This window comes from Toxotes jaculatrix, chromosome 8, assembly GCF_017976425.1.
Source record: "Toxotes jaculatrix isolate fToxJac2 chromosome 8, fToxJac2.pri, whole genome shotgun sequence".
Taxonomy (NCBI): Eukaryota; Metazoa; Chordata; class Actinopteri; family Toxotidae; genus Toxotes; species Toxotes jaculatrix.
Window position 1 is genome coordinate 18,194,932 of NC_054401.1, and position 22,728 is coordinate 18,217,659.

Below are 22,728 nucleotides of genomic sequence, written 5' to 3' on the forward strand. Positions count from 1 at the left end.
GTGATTAAATCAAGCTGTCACCTTGCTTCTTGAGTCTGGAGCAACTGATACTGTAGAACATCTGATGACCTCCATCTGATTAAATCACAGTCCTTCAGTCATGTCCTCTCTCATTGCATTATTAGAATTGGCACAGAATTTCATTCACTGAATTATTTTATCTGATTTCAGAAGGAGACAAGCAGTTCTGTTTATACTACACTGGGAGTCTGCATAAACGTACTAGTTCACTTTTCATAACTTCCAGGCAGCAAGCACAGAGAGACCATTGTAGACGAGTGATGAAATTTACACCATACAGGCCCTCGCAGTCATGTAGATATAGAAAGTATTTTCTGGGATTAAGGTAAGATTTTATATTTTCTTATAGTCTGTCACTCAATACTTACCAACTTCCCTACCTTGTATGTTGTCTGTGGCTAACTCCAAGCTTAATCATCCCTACTAAAGACATAAATATCTAAAACTTTTTTTTAAAAAAGTCAGCAGTGTCTGAGAAAATGAACCACATCTGCTATTTTCGTCTCAGGGGCTTATCATCTAAGGAGGTCCTCGGCCTGATTTGACCTGATTTGAAGAAGGAGCTCAGTGGTTGCCACTTTGACAGTAATGAAGACGTCATCATTGCTGTGCACCTCTTTATGGAGGTCCAAGATGCCAACTTCTACAAAGACGGGATCTGCATGCTCTATGAAAGCTGAATGTGCTAGGTCTTCCTTCTACCTTAGGCCACAAACTTATCAATCACCTCTCGTATCATGGCTTTGGATCTGCAGAAAATATCAGTTAGTAGGAGCAGTTCAGTGGAGGTTTTGGTTTTGGTCTCTCCATGGGACTGCTGACCACAAAAATGTAGAATATGGTAAGCTTTAGTTTTTAATTATACATGAAATTAGTTTTGGTTAAAATTGTAAGCACTGAATATTAAATGGCCTTTTGAGATGCAATGTGATTTTAAAGAAAAGAGATATTAATTTCCATTTGTAAATCATACTAAAAAGAGGCCTAAAGCCATAACTGGTAAACTTAAAAGTCATGGGCATGAGGCTGTGCTGAAACTGGTTTTAAAAACTCCATTTCAAATAACACAGATGAAAAAATTTAACGAGTTAAGAAAATGGAAGAATAATTGATAATTATCACTGGGTTTACAGAATTTTCTGCCTTCCCCTCAGCTATGCTGTAATGATGTCAGGACAGACATTTCAATATGCCTTCAGAGCTCAAAGCCATATTTGATAACGTGATGCCACAGCAGGCAGTGGAATGATGAAGTTTATAAGATTCATAAAACTGGCCAATTAGAAAGATCCAAGATAATAACTGAAGTACAACAGTCTTCAGGGGAGATTCACTGAAGTTTGGTTTCTCATTATAATGTTAAGGCAGGTAGGGCTGCAATCATTTCCTCAAAATATTTTATTCAAAGTAATCAGAGCAGATTAAGTCTTAGAATCTACATTTACATCTCTGCCATCAGTATCAATCAGACTGGCTTTTCCTTCACTCACACTGTTGAAGTTGATATGCTGATTACAGGGCATTTGTGCTGTTGTCCTAAACCTTGTCAGTATACCTTTGAGAGCAGGCCCGGCAGATGAGAAGCAATCATGCTGAACACATGTTCTTGTGAGCCTCTTCACAAGCAGACGACTACAATCATATTGATTAGTGCTTTGTTCAGACCTCTCCTACAATCAAGCCGACCCTCATCACAAGACACTTGAGTGAGCCTCACTCACCACAGAGACTATTTGAAACACATTGTGGCTATTGTATGGTGTTCTCAGTTTGGATTTGGCCAATGACAACAATGCCAACATCTTGCTTTCAAAAGCTGCTTAAATCTAAGTATCATTAGGGTGCAATCCTGAAATCATCATCATAAAGAAGTTAAAAAAAAATGAGGGTACTCTAGCAGTGCATCATTTGGATAGATTAAAGGATGACATGGTTATTATGGAAGTCAATACTGTTGTGTTGTAAACAGTGTAAAAAACACACACCCGTACCACATAGAAACACACAACTGTAATGCAAACACATGGACTTCGTGCAGCTGCATAGTGGGTGGCTCACAAAAGTTAAAGAAATTTTTTTAAATTTACGTCAACTGTCAGTTGACATTTTTCTGACAGACATTTTTTGGGCATTAATTCATTGGGGATTCCAAAAAAGTAAAAGTAAGGGATGTATGAAAGCAGAACTGCTCCCCATAGTGCACTGATTGGTCTGCCTTTAACCTGCCAAGTTCAATCAATTTGCAATTTATGTTTTCCAGATTGAAATCTCATATCAAAATCTGAGCGTGTGAATAATGGGGCGACTTTTCGAGGCTACAAGATAAAGGCACTGGATTAAGTCAACGGATGCTCACTCACCTTTGCATTGATTGGTGTTCTTGTCCAGGATGGCCTTTGTTGACACAATCTTCCCATATCTGTAAAAACAACAATATAAATTCAGATTAAAAGTTCAATCACATCTGCTATTTTTAACATCTGGAGCAATATGGGTTGTTGAGTCTAATGGAAATTAGTTGTTAGCCATGCTAGCACCACGGCTGTGAGGTGGCAATGTCAGTCGGCCATTAAGTCAGTCTACAACTTTGTTGGTGAGAACCACTAATGGATGGATTGCCATGAAATTTTGTACAAACATGTTCTTCAGAGGATGAATCTTAATGACGTTGGTGAGGTTTTGGCCCTGCTATGGAAACACAAATCACGATGTGCTGGAGAAACTTTTACCCATGGACAGTTTTGGACATTATTCTTGGGAAATTAAAGTGCCTGCAAAACTAATTCCATCAGCCTCAGCTTTATTCTGTGTTAGTTCTGATTATCAAATGTTAGCATGCAAATGTAGTAATGTGGTGTTATTATGAGCAGAGCATTGAAAGAATTCTGTACGGAATGAAGCACAGACCTTTATTTTGAAGGATGTGGGTTAGCATTTCCACTATCACATTTCCTTGGTTCTTTCAGTGTTGCTGATATGTTGTCAGTATGTTTGTTTAAAATTGTATTCATTAGTATGGGTTAGCCGGCATGAAAAATTCAATTCGGAAAACATTCAGTTCAGAAAAGGCAAGCGCCTTTATTCCCTCTTTGTTTCATAACTTTCATGAGGAAGCCACACGTTCATGCTAATCTCTACATCGGTGCTGTTTGTGATTGCAAATTTGAAGTTAAATAACTTAAAAAACATATGTAATGTTAATGTAGTAACACTGTTATATTTAGTTTGTGTGTGACATGTTGCAGTGCAAATTATTTTGCTAAAGTTTATTGTTGAGACTGTGTTTGTTAGCATGGAACACTTAGTGATTTTGCTCACGATGTTACACAGTCACTGAGAGTACACAAGAGAAACCCTGTGAATGGCTTATTTCTTCAAAATTGCAGTTGCTGGTGCGCATTGCCAAATAAATTGCTGGGACATTCTTGGGAAGTGTGCCCTTTCTTCCTACACAACACGAAGACACTGCACAAACATGCTAAATTAAGACGAACATTGTAAACTGTAAACTTTACACCAGCTTAACATTAGCATGCTAGCCTTGTCATTGTGAGAATGTTAGCATTTAGCTCAAAGTACTACTGTAATCTCTCTAGTCTTGTTTTACATTTTTATGAGCTGGTTACATGAAACAGACTAGTCTGTAAATGAGAGGAATGTAGGCTTAGAAAAATGCAACTGTAAAGCTGTTTTTACAAGCTCGCGTTCAAGTTTGAATCTGAAACGTACAGGCAAAATAAAAATGACACACAAAATTGAACAAAAAAATGATCCTCACACAGTTTCTCAGAGTGTCCACCTTATCACAGTGAAATTTTCTATCTACGCTTCTATCTATCCATTCTGTCCTTATCTATTTCAAATCCCAACCGCGGGCCTCAGAACACAGCCACTACTGTCTCATAAATTATGATAATAACCAGACATCTGTATGGCACCCAATCCGGCTAGAGGGGCCTCTAAGAGAGAGAGAGAGAGAGAGAGAGAGAGACAAGTCCCATACCTCTTTCTGTCTGTTCTCTCTGCCAACTTTTAATGTCTCCTGTCCATTTCAGTACCTCACTCTTTTACTGACGTTTGACACTTCTGCCTCTCTCTGTCTTCTTCCCTTATTTTCCTCTCCATCCCACTTCTATTCTCCAGCTCTCTGTTCTCAGAAAGAAGTTAATAATGTTTCTTATCAGCCTGGCCTTTCATTCCTCCTGGAAAGAGAGGAACAAGAAATAGACAAAAAACCGAGAAAGAGGCGGAGAAGGTATGAGGAGAGAGGAGGGAGGAAAGTGGGGGTGGGGTGGGGGGTGGGGGGGGGGGGGGGGGGCTGAGACAGGAAGCTTGGATCACTGAGATCAGCCTGGATGACTGCCTGGCTCTGTGGATGAGACTTTTTAATTAATGTTTTAACACTGACTGACAATGACTGACTGGCTGGCTGAGTGACTGTTAAACAGATTGACAGGCTGACAAGCTGGCTGACTGGCTAGCTGGTGGCCTCAGGTGAGGAATGGAAGTATTTTCCCTCTTCCTTTTTAGAGGAAAAAAGGGGGGGGGGCATATTGGGGAGGGAGACAAAAACAAAAGACAAATCAGGCAAAGATACAACACAGGAGGTCACGAGCAGAGAAGGTGAAAAAAGCAAAGGGAGGGAGCGAGGGAGAGAGACTCGGAGGAATGAGAAATAGACAAGTAGAGGGAGAGCAGTCAGTCAAAAGATAAAAAGAGACACTGAAGGCGAGGAGGAAGCGAGGTAGTCAGGGAGCGATGGAGAGATAGTAAGAGGTGTTTAATAAAGAGGAGATCATTTAGTTGTCACCATCAGGAGAGTCTCTGTCAGCCAACTGCTTCTGTCAGTGAGGAGAAGAGAACAGAGACTAGCTCGTCTGACAGCCTCACATCAAACTCTATTGGGACAGGAGACTTTAGAAATAAAGACAGGAAAAAAAGCTTTAAAAGGCTGCTATCACACATAACATGGCAGCTGAGCGGTTTATGATCTCGCAATTGGTAGAGAGAAAAATCACTGCTTTTTTTCTGAACAATGCTCAATTTTCACACATTTTTCCTGCAATTTAAGACATTTTTAGGATATTTACAAATTCACCGATTGTGACAGTCTGAAATCAAGTCTGATGTTTGCCTGGGAGTTTGTTGGTTTCTTCCTTTCTCTATTTTTTTTTTTTTTTACAAAGTCCTGACTGGTGGTAAACAAGGTCTTTGGCCTGCGGTTCGGGGAGCAATCCAACGGCTGCATACGTGGAAAACACTGAAAAAACAAGGCTGGACTAATCGCCCACACATATACGCACAAACAAACACACATGCAGACACACACGCAAGGCAACATCACAGATCAAAAACACCAAAGCAGTAATCACACACACTACACACACCATCTGGCAGTACCCAGCTCTTTGTTGACTTCTGCCTCCGTGTGATTCAAACTTGGTGTCAGTGTGTGAGAGTAAACACCTACAGTTCATGTGTGAGTGTATGTTCCTGGACATGTTTGAGCATACAAATACTTGTGTGGGTGAAATTCCTTGTAAGTGTGCGTGTGTGTATGTTTGTGAAGTGAGTATGAATGCATGACAAAGATCTCATGCACCATCGGTGTTTTGGCAGGTTGTTGTTCCCGGCAGAAAAGTGAAACATTTCCAGACTCTGTTTGTGCGTTTGGTTTGTGTGTGTGTGTGTGTGTGTGTGTGTGTGTGTGTGTGTGTGTGTGTGCGTGTGTGTGTGTGTGTGTCTGAAAAAGAAAAGAGAGAGTGAGAGGGAGAGAGGGAAAGACACAGAGAGAGGAGGTGCATGACTTGACACATTATGAATCGTAAAAAAATGTGTTCACAGTTGTCCATTTTCACAAAATTGAAAACAACTAAAGCATATGTCTAATGTGCGGCTGTGTTTGTGTGTGTGGTATCGTCAGATCAATGTGTGTGACGTACAAGCAGAAATCCACCTGTTCTTTCTCTAGTTACACATTTTAGCTGGACTGAAAAACAAAAGAGAGAGGAGAGGAGAGGAGAGAAGAGGAGAAGAGGATGACGCTATGGCCTTGGGGAAATGTCAAATTACAACAACACTGCATCATCCAAAATGGTGTCTCACTCTGGACTTGACTCAGTGGTAAAATTCCATTTTATCCGGGCAGCTACAACAATCTGCTATTGTGGTGAAGAAGTGGAAGAAAGTATTGATAACAGATCAGATGATGAAGTAAGGCGGTTGAGGATAGTGTGGAATAAGAGGAGAGAAGAGTGCAGAATGTCCTGTTCTGTGTTCAACCTCCAACTGGAAGCCTTTCGTTGATTCCAGCAGAAGCCTGGAACTAGTTGAAATAACATCGACGTGCACTTGACCCAGTGGCAGTGACACATGAGACACTCGTAAAAACTATTCAAATACTTAAAACATACCACCAAAGGACTAAAAGGAGCCAGATGGCCACGGTTAGAGCTTCCTTATTCCACTACTTTACTTTCCATAGTGCTGTAGAAACAGTAAGTGAAAAGGTTCTGAATGTGATCTGAGGTTTATAACCAGTTTCCATTGGATGCTCATCGTAACTAAAGAGTCAGTAATGGGAGTGAAGTGTGAAGCAACAGTGGAGCAGTTTTCTAACAAGTTTGACAAAGCGATCTAAACCACAGCTAGATCTGTAGTTCTGTGATCTTGTTTCAGAGCTACTTGACATACAGTAAACTCTCACTGAGCACTTTAGTAGTAACACCATACTAATACTAGTCACTGAAGTTCACTGAACTCACTGTCATTAGAAGATGGTAAATTGTGGGGATGAACATGGTTACCAACAATACTCAGGCTGTGGAATTCAAACCACCACCAGTGTGGACTGCTGACACAAGACAGGTTGGGTCCACGGATTCATAGTGCTGATGCTAAATTCTGACCCTACCATCTGCAGCCTCAGTAGAAATTCAGGTTCATCAGACCAGGCTGCACTTTCCCAGTCTTCAACTGTCCAGTTTTGGTGAGCCTGGCTTTTCTGTCAGCTTCGACCAGTTTGCCCATTCTCATTTGACCTCTCTCATCAACAATTTCTCATCACGTTTCTGTCTGCAGATGCTGACGCTCATTGGATGCTTTTTTGTTTTTGGCGGCATTCAGAGTAAACTCCAGATACTGTTATGTGCGAAAATCCCAGGAAATCAGCAGTGTCAGAAACACTCAAATCAGCCCGTCTGGCACCAACAATCATCCAACAGTCAAAGTCACTATAACATAAAACAGTTATGAAAAATGCTCATTGCAAATTCCAAAAACATGCTCAACCAACATGCCAAAACCTGCAGGTATTCATCTGGAAACACAGAAAACAGCAGCAGAAGAACGTCTCCGTCTGCATTTTGTCTTTGACTTTTAAACTACTCACCAGGACTTGCCGGCTAACCTATCATTCTCTGTTTGCCTTGGATTGACAGAAATGCTACAAAGCCCTAAAACACAGTACTATAAGCCAGAGAACGCCTTTCCTCAGCAGCGGTCGGGTAAACTGACTTTTACTATGACAGTCCTTTAAGGACAAGGTAGGTGTCTTCTTCAACACAGGGAAACTCTTTAGAATCCTTGCAAAAACTGGAGTTTTGATTTTTTTTTCCCCACCAAGAAGTGTGAAGCACAAAGGACAGAAAGGCCACTGAAACTGACAGTTTTTTCCCAACTGTCGAGATCGAGGACTGTCAATACGAAACTCAGTAAACCCAATTTTGGCAAGCTTGACAAAATCAGTGTGCACCCTTGGCTGTGCGTGTGTGTGTGTGTGAAGTGTTAATGACAGTCCTCAGAGGGCCCTCACATCAGATCTGTGTTTTCATTCCCTTGTGCAACACCGTCAGCCTATGGATGCTCACCGTTTGATGTCTACTGAACCACAGTTCCCACCAGCACCCACACAAACACACACACACAAACACGGACGCATCATTTCTCTCTGCATCTCTGCAGGATGTCTGTGAGTGTATATATACATAATGTATATGTGCACACGCTGTGTATTTGTTGGTTCTGTGTATTCTGTCTGAGGCAGTGTGTGTGTGTGCGTGTGGCTGTGCATTTATGAGCGTACACGCAGGTTGGTCTCTGTGTGTGGTATCTCCTAATTGGGGATCCGATACAGCTGTCTTGTCTCTTGCATTTGCCTCATTTTTCCCCCTCTCTGCCAGTTAGACTCAAACAGACCAACACAGAGGGAGGACTGAGAGAGTGCAGTGCTTAAGATGTCTTCGAATTCATTCCCCATATGTAGTTTAACATCTTCAGGCACTATAAAGAAATGAAGTCTTGGAGCGTTTCCATGATGAAAAGGCAATGTGCTGTGAATTTAAAGGATGGCTTGATGTCATCGAAACGCTGATGATTAAAGATGGAATCTGTCTTTGAAATATTAAGTAATAAATTTCAAGGACAGACAGATATGTCTAGGGTTCAGGTTTCATAACAATCGCCTGCGACCGAAACACCAAGCACATTCAAGCTTTTCAAATTCCTATTAGCTATTCTGCAGGTTTTAGACCAAGACTTTAGTTTTTCTAATCCAGCTGCTGATGATACATGAGAGACTATAAACTCATTACGGATTTTATATTCTTCTTCAGCCATTTCCTCTTTGAGTGGCTAAGGCTTGTCTGTCATGATACAGCCTCTAAATCATAGAGACTGGCAGATAGATAGATAGATAGATAGATAGATAGATAGATAGATAGATAGATGCAGTGGTAAGCATGAAAGAGACAGCATGACAACAAGTGTGAGTGAAAGGGAGTGAGCGAGAGAGAGATTGCCCTTGCGCTACGCTTTAGATTCCACTCACGTTCTGCTCTGTCCCCAGACGTTAAAAGTGTGTCCATAGTTTGGGCAACCGGGGGAGTGATTGGAAATGTCAGCTGACAACAGCACTTTTCACTGACACTCTGAGAACTGGCACAGAGACAGGGAGAGAGGCAGGGAGGGAGGGGTGAGGGCTAGAGGGAGGGGGGACAGAGAGAGAAGGATGCAAGGAGGAAGTGAGGAGGATGACAGAATGGGGAGGGAGAGGATGGTGCTGGTGGGCGGGTTGGCACACACAAAAAAAAAGCTGCGCTTGGTAACAATAAGGATGAGGATGATATTGAGTTGAAAGTGTGTGTGTGTGTATGTGTGTCAGTGTCAAGGGACTGTCCTTCCGTTATTCATTGTAACTGTGTGCATGAATGAAATGCCTGTTTGTGTGTGAGCGTGTGTGCGTGCGTATGTGTGCATGTTATGTCAGTGACTGACAGGAAACTGCCACTCAGTCTATTTCCGAAAGCCGGAGAGAGTTGGAAACCCAAGGCTAAGACTGCTGCCCAACAGAACACACAGGCCCCTCTCCTCCACTGACCTTTCCTAAATGTTACTGGCCACTTGGCACACTGACTGGGCCTCTAATGAAACTTTTATTGGCCCCCATTTTTCACCCTGTTTCTCCAGAACGCCTCCAGGGCTAAGCTGAAATACAACAGGCTTGAACTGCAGCTGACGCGCAGAAGGGCAAGGTATGGTGTCTGTGTGTGTGTTATAGTCTGCACATTTTATTTTTATCTGCCTTTTTCTTTATTCCAAAATCAATTAGATCAATTTGAAATGTTGATGAGATCATTTAAAAGCCCTTACCTGCAAAATATTTTGCTCAATATATTAAATTCTCCAATTACAATTTAATGATATCAGATGTTAGCTGTAGGCAAACAAGACCCTCTGTGGGAGAGCTGGTTTATCATTTGCGTTACATTCTGTGCTGACTCTTGTTTGTCTAAATGGGGACAACAGGGAATGAAACGCACAAGATTTCATTTTAGCACGAAGGAATAGAAAAGGAAGTGAAGGGTCCAACTCTACTGAGTCCAGTTCTCTGTTATCATGCGTTGAGTTTTTCTGCTGCTGCAGCTGAAGTTACAGCAGGCCAGGAATAATCAGGGACACCACATCATTCACTAATATATTATCAAGAAAAACAAACAGGCTCAGATATATTGCTGTGAAGGTAAGTTGTCCGCTAGTGTCATTACAGCATGGTAGCAAAAATGAGTCATTAGCACTGAGCTGCTCACACTGTGCAGTATATTATACCGAAGGGTGTGATCACACCACAGATCATAACACAGAAAATTCTCAACTATTGTTTAGCATTTTTTTTATAGTACATATATTTAAAATATACACATACCTATATGAACATATATAGCTTAATCTGCTTAGCTATAGCTTAATAATTTTATTTGTTCGAGTCAAACAAATAAAAGCTCCAGAACAATTACTGACTGTTTCTATTTAACTTTCAATCTCAATGCTGATCTTGCAGTTTGGATGTATCCGTGCATCCATCCATATTTCCATGTTTATTAAACTCTAAAAGGGTTTAGTGAAAGCTATATCCAAACTGAAAAATCAGTATTAGAACTGATGAAGATACATTTCATTTTATTATATTATTTTATTTTACTTTATGTTATGTTGGTGAAACATCTTTTCAATTGCTACTGTAAAATACTGGACTGCCATTCAAATTATACTGGTATCACTTGGAAGCTTTAATTGCGGTGCAAGTGAACTTCTATACAGCCTAATTTTTATTACTATTATCATGAAATGAATGAAGAAACCTACCACTTAAATATTTCAGTCTGTAAACATAACATGTCTCAAAAACATTGGTCAATCTGTTGCAGACCGCAGGGTTTAAAACTTCTGTTGAGAGAGGACAGAAGAAGGGTGTATGTCTGTATCCTAGTATGTGTATGTGTTTGTGTGTGGGTGACCCACAGCACAGGACGGAGTGGATGGGTTAGCCCCAGCTGGGTTGTGTTTATACGTCTGAGGAAGCACAGAGGAGGGACACAGGGGTCAAGAGCAAACTGTTGATACTCATTAGAAGCTGCTGTTGGACTCACGCAAAGCTAATTACCACAAGCTGAACTGAACTAAGCAGGAATGAACTGAACTCAGCTGTACTGAAGGAAGCTGTTTGACTCGAATGCATATCATCAGATTCAATAGGACAGAGCAGAACAGAACTTACGGCTGGCAGAGTTTGATGAGGTCCTGGTCGGTGGTGGCTGGCGGCAGGCCTCTGATGTACAGGTTGGTCTTACTAAGCTGCTCTACTAGCCCTCCTCCGTGACCACCTCCTCCACCTCCACCTCCTCCTCCTGTGGTGCTGGGACTGGGCGGAGCCATGGGTGGAGGGGGAGGAGCATACGACTGCTGTGGAGACAGAGAAAGATAGAGAGGGAAAAAGTGACTTAAGGTTACAGCATGATGAAAAATATTTCTTTTTCTGAGCCATAAAAAACAAATCTAATAATGCCAAACAAAGTTATTTTCAGTTGCTGCCCCTCAGTCCTACCCATTAAATAAAACATCTCCTTTCTACCGAACTCACATCCTTTTGAATAATCTCTTCCTGCATCAAGTCCCAACGCAATATCTTGATTCGACAGGAAGCACATCAAATTAAGGAAGCAGGATATGTGTAATTACTAGTGCCTATTATGATTACGGCACCAAGTTTTAACACAAGCTTGTCTCAATAACAATTAAAGGCTGTGTTGCATCTCTGCAGTAACTTCTACAGCTTTAGTTAGCTTTAATGATACTGCAATAAACATTCCTATTCAGTCGGTGTCATCTTCATGACTGGAGTGACCTGCTGCGAGTTACAGCGTGTTCATGTTTTGGATCAGGAAATGTTTCAAGCCGCTGGCAGCTTTCTTGAGGATAAAGAGGTTTACAAAGTGTTGATGGACAGGAGGCAGTGAGCAAGTGTCCTCTCTCTGGTGTGTGTGTGTGTGTGTGTGTTAGCACACCACAGACAGATAAATCAGCACACTGTTAAAATAGAAGAAACTGCCTTGACAGGTCATTTAGAAAACCAAATCTTAAAAATGGGATCATTTAGCTTGTTTTCCGACTCGGATCAAACAGATCAAAGGGAATCATCTGGAATACAATGACATTTTCTTGATACAAGTGATTTTCCTTCTTCAAGGTACTGTCATCTGTTTAAAGGAAATTTTTTCAACTATGCAGGATTGCATTGGACACATTTACACACAGTTCAATGATTTAATAGGACCATTTCTGGCAGGGAAGAAGGCTAGTCTGAGGATTAATGAGGGTTTGGAACTGGTGGGTCCAGAGTGCACACCCACTCCTGCCTTAGGCAAACTATTAGGTTAAGTTTGGAGGAAGTGAAAAAAAGCCTGATGGCTCATATGACAGCAGCGTTCAAAACACTCTGTCTGCTGCCTTGATATTTGGAGCAAAACAGACACAATGGCTAGACAAAAGAAGTCTGGTCTCAGGATTGGTCCCACTGTTGGTAACTGGATAGAACAAGTTCAAGAACCCACTGCAGTCTGAGGTGATCACAGGCCAGAGCCACTGTGTGCCGTGACGACAAGTGAGAGAGACAGACAAAGAGGATAGAAAGGAAGGGTGAGAGACAGGTGAGACATTAACAGTGCATGTGCTCGGGTGTATACTGTATTAGGCAGTGCGTGTGCATGTCCATACACATATGGTTGTGAGTGTCTGTGGTGAGCTTGTGCATGTGAGCCGGTGTTTGTGATAATGACAAGTTGTCAAAACACAGCAATGTGGTGCCTGAGCCAGCTCTGATATTAATCCATTACCTGTATTTCCCTCAACTGGCACACTGTTCCTGACACACACACACACACACACACCTACACACACACACACACACACCCACACACACATACACACCCACACACACACAGGCATGCTGGCAGCTCAGAAAAGACAGCGCTAACAGGATTCAACACATGTACAGCAGTAAAAGGAGATGGTGCTTGTGGAGCAGTGTCATTTACAGGCCAGTGCCTTACACTAACAGCTCAGAATGAGACTATGCAAAAAAAAAAAAAAAAAAACAGTACAGAGAAGAAAAAATGCTACACAGCCTAATACTTCATTTTAATGGCAGTGACAAATACTGTTCTATATTGCAAGCGTCTTTTATAAGCCTTACATTTGCATTATTTTTCTCCAGAATATTTCCCAATACAGTGTTCACTGAGAAAACACTGTCTTCGAGTCTTCAAGCTACTGATGATGCAAATGTTAGAAATGCAAAGAGCTAAAATCGACTGGATCTAATCAATTAGCTGGCAGAGATGTAATCACCAATAAACGAAGCCAGTTATCAGGTGAAACTGTCTCATGTTCTGCTCATTCTATTTGCTGTTTTTCTTTCTGGTTTATATTGTACTAGAAAACTGAATATTTTTGGTACTGCTACTCAAGGCTCTAGAATTATGATTTTTTTTTTTTTTCTTTTACCATTTCTCAGACATTTTATCCACTGAGTAATTAATCAGTTTTAAAAATAATCATTAGCTGAAGCCCTAAATATCACTAGTAATAGAAAAACAGGATTTTCTCCATTCACGAGGAATGGTTTGTCATGTGCATACAAGAGATACCAGCTTTCTAAAACTATATAATGAAATGTGTCGATATAATAATAAAAAGTGACAAGAAAAGGTTAACTCTCATTTCTTGAAATATTTTTTTTTTTGGAAAACAGATTTCTAGTTGTTAGAAAACAGACGCACGGTACAAAGAATCAAACTTCCAAACACTCCAGAGGAGCTGAACAGTCCTCAGCAGTGTGCAATTTGTACAGAGAAGTGCGTGTATGTGTTTGCATGTGGTGTCTGTGATCATGATAATGAAAACCTCACTGCTTCAAAGCCTGAACTGTGCTGAGGACTGATTCCATATAAGCCTTTTGACAATGGGTTTGTTTACCGACCACCTCTGCAAGACAACATGTTTGATGGGAAGTGTCAGATACAAATAATAGACCCCAGGCTGGAATCTGCAAGAGAAATACCATTGGAATAAAAGTTATAACGCGATTAATGAAACCAACATTTCACACGTGGCATGCTTACAAATACAATGCCAGCACATGGGATATGTACACGCACACAAAAACATAACCACACTGGAAGCTTTCATTCTCACACACCACACACATGCACACACACCGTCGGCCTTATCTCTACATTCATTTTATTCAACCATGATCTGGAAGAGCCTTTCTTTATTCACACATACTCACACACATCCAGATGTCCAGGTATGCACAAATGTACAAAAATCTCTCTCCTTCCTCTAACTCGCTAACACAACATAGACACACACCTGATCAAAGGTCTTGCCCAGGGAACCTCTTTCAGCCAATTTGTGGAGCTGTCAGGGTCTGGGCGATAGTGAGCTGTGTATGTAATGTGTCAGAGACTGTGATAGGGAATCCTTTGAAACATTAAAATCTCTCTCTCTCCCTCTCTGTCTCTCTCTCTGGCATCCATGCTTTCTCCTCGCTTACACATCTCTCGCTCACTGTCAAATCTGACTCCACCGTTGCTCAATCTCTTGCTCTTTTCACCTCTATCCCTCCACTTCTCACATACTCGCCCTACATATCTCCCTCTCTCCCCCCTCCTTCCCCCCCTCCCTCCCATCTTTCTTTCCAGTTTCTCTCTTTTAAAGATTAGTCTGCAGTCGGAGTGTGTGGACTGAAGGCTGCCTCTCAGCTGGTATTGTTGATACACTTAGTACAGTGAAGCAGCTCTCGCAGTGGGGAAAAGGCTCAGAGGCAGCGACACAAACTGTCACACAAAACAAACACAGTCACCGGGTTTTCATGGATTTCACGCGCGGCTGAGCCTGTGAACAACAGCACATTGCAAAACACTGCTGCACGGTGTCATGTATGTGCATGCTGTGACTACCTGATGAGCTTTTATTTGACTGAAAAGAGGAAAAACAAGTTATTTATTCTCAAGACGCTGTAAAAAATGTTTAGAGCACCTTTTTAAATATTTGCTCAATGTCTTCCCGTGAGCTCTAATGCCGCTGTCATAGCATCACTTGCATCACCTCGAACAGGTGACACTGTTGTGTATAGGCCTATTCCATGACACTCATATTTGCTTTTGCCATAAAAGAAAAACCCTAAATAAATGAGCAGAGAAGCATAACAAATGCAGATTGATCCCAAGACATGTAGAGCCTATGTCAAGGCAAACTGATTCTGTTCTGGTGGCCCAACACATTAAGACACTTATTTTTTATCTTTAATCTGGCTTGTGGATATCATTAAAGAAACCAATATTCCATTTATCTTTGAAAAAAACTTCTTGCTTTGGTCTTTTGAGAAACATGGCTCTAGAGGCTTAGTGACGTAGTGAGTATATTCGTGTGACTTGTCCTGCTGACTCCTGTGTCATAACTGTCTGAAAACTACTTCCCTTTTGTCCAGCAGTTTATACTGCATCGGAGGACAGTTAAATAAAAGTAGATGGTGCCACACAGCTAATAAGCTTCAACAGCTTCCTCTATTTTGGACTCTCAGGTTCCCAGTTCCCTTAGAGATCAGCACTGTAAAGATGACTCAGGCTGATTTATTTTGCCTCCATTAGTGAATCCGTGCCCCTTCACCCTTTTTTGTCTCAGTGTGTGTCAGTGTCCTGCTGTTGTACATTGTCGACACTGATCTTTGTTTCAACAAAACTGAGATCTAGAGGTACAAGAGATACAAGAAAACACAGACAAAGTGAAAGACAGAAATAGGGCTTGAGAGAGTAATAGCCAACAATGAGTCCATTTATCTGCTGCTATAACTCTGTTCTATACTTTAACAAGGCATCTCTGGCAATATGCTGCTCTATGTGCATTTAATATGATGTAACACATTATTTCTCTCTGCTGTAAGTGCCTGTACCGTATATGCAGACACTCTCATTGCAAGGATCAAGCTTAGCAACTTTCAGCATGAGTCCATTATAATCAGAGGGATGTAAAGACTCATTAAATGATGACATGGAAGTACAAAGGAGGAGGAGAAGAAACTGCACAGTCCCAGAGAGAGGTGAACTCTGGGTGAAAGGACGGTGGGGATAAAGAGATGGAAGACAGACAGTGACAGAGAACGTGGCAGAGAGAGATGGTGAAAGAGGGATGGCTGTGGAAGAGGTTTGAGTGACAGGGGATAAGGGGACAGAGGATGGGACATGGGAGAAAGGAAAGAGGGGGACATGAGAGAGCGGGTTGTTCCGGCCTCTTCTGATGCTTCCTGAAACACAGAGGAAAGAATGCAGGCTATTTTTAGGTCCAGCGCTGAGATTCTCTCTTACTCTCAGCGCCTCTAAACACAGCAGCGGAAGGGTTTAAGGAAGAGCTTATGAATACACTGGAATGGAAACATGGCTCCCAATATACCGTCCCCCATTTGGAGATTACACAAGCAGCTAAATTAAGCCTCGGTTATTGCTTCTGTCGGAAACCTTGAAAAGACAACAAATCTTTTCAGAAATTTACAATAAGTTGATTGCCAAACCGGCAATGTCCAGGCCTTGTTTGATTGGAAGATGTGGCTTCAGTTTGTTGCAATCACAAAAGAACAAAGAAATATTTCTTATAATAATAATAAAAAAAAAAATAAAGCAAAAGTAAAATGCCATATTTATGTTAGGGCAAGCAGAGAAGACTGCAGAATCTCCAGTTAATGCTGTGTACAGGTATAAATAGCTTTCTTGGAGACAAGCCTAATGACATCCAATACAGGACACTTACAGGTTTCCAAGTGTCAAGCTGAGAAATGTGTAGGCTAGAGGTATAGCCTGTGATTAGTCTGGGGAGTAAATGATACGTCTGGGGAAATCACACCAGTGGGTTATTTAATAAAATCATTTCAAAGTCCAGTTCCATGACCAGCCCAGAATTCCAGGAAAAGGATTTGCACTTCTTTGACTGTGTCCTTACATGAGGTGCACTGATAATCGAGTTTGTCAGAGTAATGACGACCATCCAGAGTCTGCATGTTTCATTAAGTTAAATGCGACCTCTTCTCGTACCAGTTACGATAAAGTACCATAACAAATCTGCAGTTAAAATACATGTCAAATATGGGTCTTTGTGATTGGGATTATTTGTCTCTGGACAAAAACATACCACACCATCCACTATATTTTACAAGCGTAACACTAGATTTTACTATACCCTTGAGCGAATGCAGCCATAATTACTGTAATTTAAGACTGGTTAAGGTTTTCAGGGCCAGCAGACACTCTGCAGTCTTTTGAGGCAGAAATAACTGGATATCATGTTTTTTGTTGTTTTTTTAACAAGGGGTGTCTGCAAGTTTCATCAGCCCAGATTTAAGATCATTGTAAGGTCAATCAGAATGGAAAATGATCTCTTTAATTAAATATGCAGAAAGTTGACCTATCAGGATATAGTCTGCATGACCTGTTGAATTTTTCATCAGAAGAAAAGTGCAACAGGAAACTGCAACATTTGTGAGGCTTTCAAAACTAAAGTTAAGATGTAAAGTAAAGCAGTAGATTAACGCTATTCAAAATATACATACTGTAACACAAAAAATACTGTTGGTAAAATTGCTCTTCATCAAAATGCTTCCCTTGTCAAACATAATAAACACCTGCCTTCTGTCAATGCTTCACGCTTCCTAAAATCAAGTCTCTGTTCCAGCATTTTAGAACTAGCAGTGCGACAAAGCCACTTACTCTAATGTTGATCTCGCATTCTGCTGACTTGTGCTCGCCCCGTTCATCTTCCGCCATTACGTTTCATGTACCTTCCACTTTCATTCTCTCTGGTCTTCTTGTTTATCTCTCACCTCTCACCTAATTTCCTCTCCTGCCTCATCACTGCCAGTCCCCTTTCCCAAACGACTCCTTCCCTGTTTCTCTCCGTCTCCTCAGAAGATCAGGTCGTCTAGGTTGCTTCCCCGTGGAACGCCATGTTCCAGCCGTCTACCTCTCTATCTCTCTTGTTAACACAAGCAACAACAGCATCAACAACACTTGAGCTGTCATAAACAAGTTGCGCAAACATCCCAGGGGGACATCCAGTTTGGGCTTGGCGCTGGCTGACCTGGCAGGAGATAAGGAGATGATGGAGAGCGACGGTGGTAAGTTGCTGAACATTTTGAGTGAATTCCAGTGGCAGTGTTTCTGAGAAGGTCAGAGAGAAGAGGGGAGGTGCAGGATGTGTGAGAGTCTACAGGCAAGCTGTTTGAGTTGGGATTGATTTGAATCTGCATTAGACTGCTCGGCTGTTGTTCTTGGGTCAAAGCTGAGCGAGTGTTCGTGTGTGGGGTTATGGGAAATGTTGGTGAAAAACCCACCAACATGTGCTTGTGAAGCAATTTTCTGTATTTTGGAATATTTTACATGTATATTTTTATGTGTAAACATAACTTCATTCTAGAAATTGAACTACGAAATTACGTTGGTGTAATTCATGTGAGCTGTATCTTGAGTCACACAGCGGCTCATGTTGAATGGTGCATGGTCACCATGTAATAAAGGCTCTGAACACGTTCAACTTATCATACAGCGAATACAAATAAATTACAGTAACACAGTGATTACAGAGGATGGGCAGGTATCGTGTTCAGCTGTCATGGATAAGCACAGAGTGAACATAATCCAGGTTTTGATGAATCATCCAATATTGACGTTCTTGTTACCGATAAGCATTGCTGTCCTGGTGTCCTCTGAAAACAGAGAAACATGGACGTTGGGTGACATTTTGCTGCCCTGTCAGATCTGGAGCTGCAAGTGGAAGTGGATTCTGGGTATGTGCAAGGTATAGACAGTATATTTGAACTGGCTGAAATGCATATAGATCAGCTTTTTTAGTTTAAATCTCCTTACTGGCTTGACATCAGAGTAAGAATTTCACTCACTTTTCCTTACCCTTTCAGACAAGTAAGTTCTGCCAATGCACGTATCTTATGTAGACCATATGTGTACTATTCACATGTTGGCTAAGTTACAACTCCTTTTTTACAGCTATTTTTTTTTTGCATATGTTCTGTTTTTGCTCTAAGCAACAATCACCATAAATAACAAATTTAACTACACTGAAGGGGCTGACCTCGCATCCTCCTTCTTAAGAAAAAAAAAAAAAACCTTCTTGAGTGATGTCCAAGAAAATCATTCCAGCACATTATACTTCAAAACCCACAATTTCTTTCTCCACTTCTCTGAGTGTATTCCAAAAAAAAAAAAAAAAAAAAAAAATCATAGTCTACATTCTTCTTTCTTAATTGCATGACCTCTAGCATGCAAGTTACAAAAAGGGAAAAAAACATGCATATTGAAGAGGAGCTTTGCACAAAGCTCTTTTATTATGTATATTTATGCAAATGACACATTAGTTTATTCAAGAAAGTCTCTCTTGCTCCTCCTCTCATTGCCCCCTGGTCAGTGTTTCAGCCCTGCAGTGTGCATGATGAGCAGTGGCAGACGGGGTTTGTGAATTGTGATTGGTTTTACACAAAACCTATATAAGAAGGAAAAGTATGGAGGTTTCAATGCTCTTCAGTGACTCTCAAAGTTTAAAATGAAGCAATGTGTTAAAAATTGCAGAGGTCTATCAGCAGTAGTTCCAATTCGTCACTGCTAATGTTCATTATATACATAAGGTGAACTGTGTATTCCTACCTGCCGCTTATCATCCAGTAGTGCTTCTATCGCTCTTTATCTTCATCTATCGTCTCCTCCTTGCATATTAATAATCTCATCCTGCCCTCCCATGTCCCTCACCTCTTCAGTGTTCTTGTCAAACGTTTTGCTTTTCTCCTCCTCCAATATAATTTCATCTCTTCGTCTCTCGTCTTCAACTTTCTTCTCCTCTCCATCCCCCGGCTGCCGACAGCCTCTGCCCTCTCTTCCTTTCCTGGCCCATCGTCTCTTTTCCTCTCGTCTCATCGCTTCCTCGTACTCACACTCCTCCTATCTGCTGCCCCCCTCTCTCCTCCAACACTGTGCTGGAGATTAAAATATGAGGAAACAATCAAGCTCTGGCTCATTAGCATATGAACAGGAGGCTGACAGGCAACTACAGGCACGACAACAGAGCCCTGGAAATCCACCACGGAGCTTTTTTTAATCCCAGGAATGACTTTTTACCGTATTTTGTTGAATGAGACAGAACAATCCTCTGCCAGTCCTTTCAGGCAGCCAAATTACCATCAGAATAAGAGGGCATGAGAATAAAACAGAATGCTTATATAGCATCAGGTCAAAGAATGGAGACTATAGAATAAGTGTGCAGACAGAATAATGTTTCTCCACGGCAACAATGAGAAGCTAAAAAGATAGGGATTGGCGTGTGTGTCTGTGTGTGTGGGTGCTCGCACTTGTGTGTTGGGTTCGTCTTCTCGCAGCAAGAATGAGAAACTGAACAGATAGCAATTGGCATGGGCGTGTGTGTGTGGGGTTGCTTGTATATTGGGGGGTCTACTCTCATTAGTGAATCAATTAAAATGTCTCTATAAGTGTAGCAACAACACAGGTCATGACATACAGCATATTACGAGGCAACAGAAATGGGAACGGTAACCTATTGCATTACGGGAACAGGCAGCTAAGCAGTAATATCAGGTGCTGCTGAATAGATTCTGGGTTGTGAAAGTTGCAGAGGTGGAAGTTATGAAAAAGCACAGTCGGGTCACTGCCAGTCTATATTACCTCACATCGGTTAATATTGCTGTTCAGATTTATTGTGTACCAGGATAGACCCCTTGAAATGAACCATCACATTTTCAAGGCGATAACACACACACACACACACAAAAGAAAAATGCCCTTCAACATCATGTAGCAGACCACTTACTTCAAAACACAAATAGAGACTTTAGATAAACCTGTCAGTTATAATAAGACTAAGAGTCTAAAGTCATGCTAGCAGCTCTGTGAGCCTGTGCTTTGGCACAGCAGAGCTTTTGAGCAAAACGTTAATGCTGCATTCATGCAATGTCGGCAGAATGGGAAGAAGAAGAAAAAAAATTGGGACTTAGTCGTGGTAAGGCATTACATCAAGGTCGTTAGCTGTAGTGCTAACCTGGTAGTCACAAATAACAGCATAAATTAGCTACTTCTGTTGTGTTACATATTTGTAGCAGTTCATGACCAAGTGAACCCAGATGCAAACAGTGTATAGCTCCTATAAAATAATATGAATGGATTATTTATTTGTTTTAATACTGGATTTTTATTTTGATGTAATAGCCTGCATTCACAGCCCTTCTGCCAACAGTTTGTTGACATGACTGTACATGACATGACATGACATATGAACATTTTTTCGGACACAGGGACTGAAGGTAGTTGTGACATGAACACAGTACACCATCAGCATGCTAACATTCTCACAACTACATAACTTAATTAGTCAAATCCTTCAGCTTTTGTACATTTCTAATCTGGGAATGTACAAATATCCATCCATCTCCCTTCAGTGGTAGGATGTGTATTAGCACTCAACAAGAAGACACAGCTGAGCTGCACTGTAAAACTCAACCACGGTCGATTTAGTCTATTCCACATAATCTATGTTAATGGAAGTCATATGAAAACACTGTAAACAAGTACTCCTGTTTAAGGTCATCTCACTGAGCTACGGAGGCAAACAGAATGTGAAACTGCAAGACGTGATGGTGCAGTAGGCGTCTGCACATAGATTATTCAACTCATATGATCCTGCATGGGAACTGAGGGTAATTCCACATGTAAGTGAAGCAATGTTGCAGCATCATTGCACCACAACATCTATATGCAGTCTCATCTATGCAGTAACAGGGTTCAATGTGCCTCTCTCCTGCAGATCGACCAGGTCTGATTTAAACACACTTATCTTTAACTTGTCCACTCTCAGGGTCACTGACCATACATTATTACTCTGCTTCCTTCCTTCCTTCACTGTGTCCCTCGTTTCTTCCTGTTTCTCTCTGTGCTCTAATTAAATTCCTTCATCAAAAAGAGGAGCAAATATTCAGCGAAAGAGAGAAGAAGAAGAGGGAGGGGCAGAGGGAAAGATCAGAGTGTAAGAACATATTGAGCGGAATCCAAGCCTGCTGACTGAGATCAGATGATGACCCGAGGATATCTAGAGGGAAAATCCATAATAGGCCATTGCAACAAAGGTAGAGCTCAGTCAAATCATTATGTGTTTTTTTTTTCTCAGGTGGAAGATTAGACAGAAACATGTACAAAAAGTGTGGCAGAGAGAAATACATAACGCGCACATACAGACTAAAGAGACAAAGCAAATCATCAGACACATATGATATGAGTTAGACCTAATAATGTTACACTCTGGGCTTTCACTCAGGAAGGCACCTCCACAATATACACTTTACTGCTGAAATGAAACTCACAATTTATATTCTATGCACTGTGATCCAACAGTGTCTTGGTGGAGTCAGCTGCCAAAACAAATTGCATGTGGATTATGACTGGACCAATATAATATCAGGAGGGGATGCCGCACCATTTTCCACAGGAAATTCCATGTGCTGGAATACTGAAATGCAGCATGAAGTAACCCCCAATGTTAAATACATTTGGGTCGCTAAACCGTTTCAACTCTCACTCCTCTTTTGTCCCCGTGAGAGATGATACACAGCAGCTCACATTTATAATTCAGAATCCAGTATTGAACCATTCATCAAATCAGAAAGAGACATGGTTCGCCCATTTAAAAAACAATGGCTGAACAGTGAGAGCAGCATTCGATGTATTCACCGATCATAACCCAGACACTGTGTGTGCTTGAATTGATTTAAAGGCCTGATCAAATTACCTGGAAAAGGTTAAAAGTATCCAT

The 22,728-nt window shown here is 41.2% G+C and overlaps 1 protein-coding gene across 8 annotated transcripts in view; it reads right to left on the bottom strand.

Annotated features, from left to right (window-relative positions):
- Positions 1–22,728, bottom strand: part of LOC121185645 (RNA-binding motif, single-stranded-interacting protein 3-like) — a 160,128-nt gene that overhangs the window by 66,638 nt on the left and 70,762 nt on the right. For 4 of the 8 annotated variants that reach the window (XM_041043925.1, XM_041043919.1, XM_041043918.1 and 1 more), the window contains 2 exons: positions 11,075–11,259; positions 2,382–2,440 (listed from right to left, as the gene is read on the bottom strand). In XM_041043925.1, coding sequence (XP_040899859.1) covers positions 2,382–2,440; positions 11,075–11,232 — 217 coding nt within the window. In that variant the 5' untranslated portion in view covers positions 11,233–11,259. Of the gene's footprint in view, positions 1–2,381; positions 2,441–11,074; positions 11,260–17,615; positions 17,793–22,728 lie in introns of those variants that run through there. The other 4 variants (XM_041043920.1, XM_041043924.1, XM_041043926.1 and 1 more) reach the window with 3 other exon arrangements.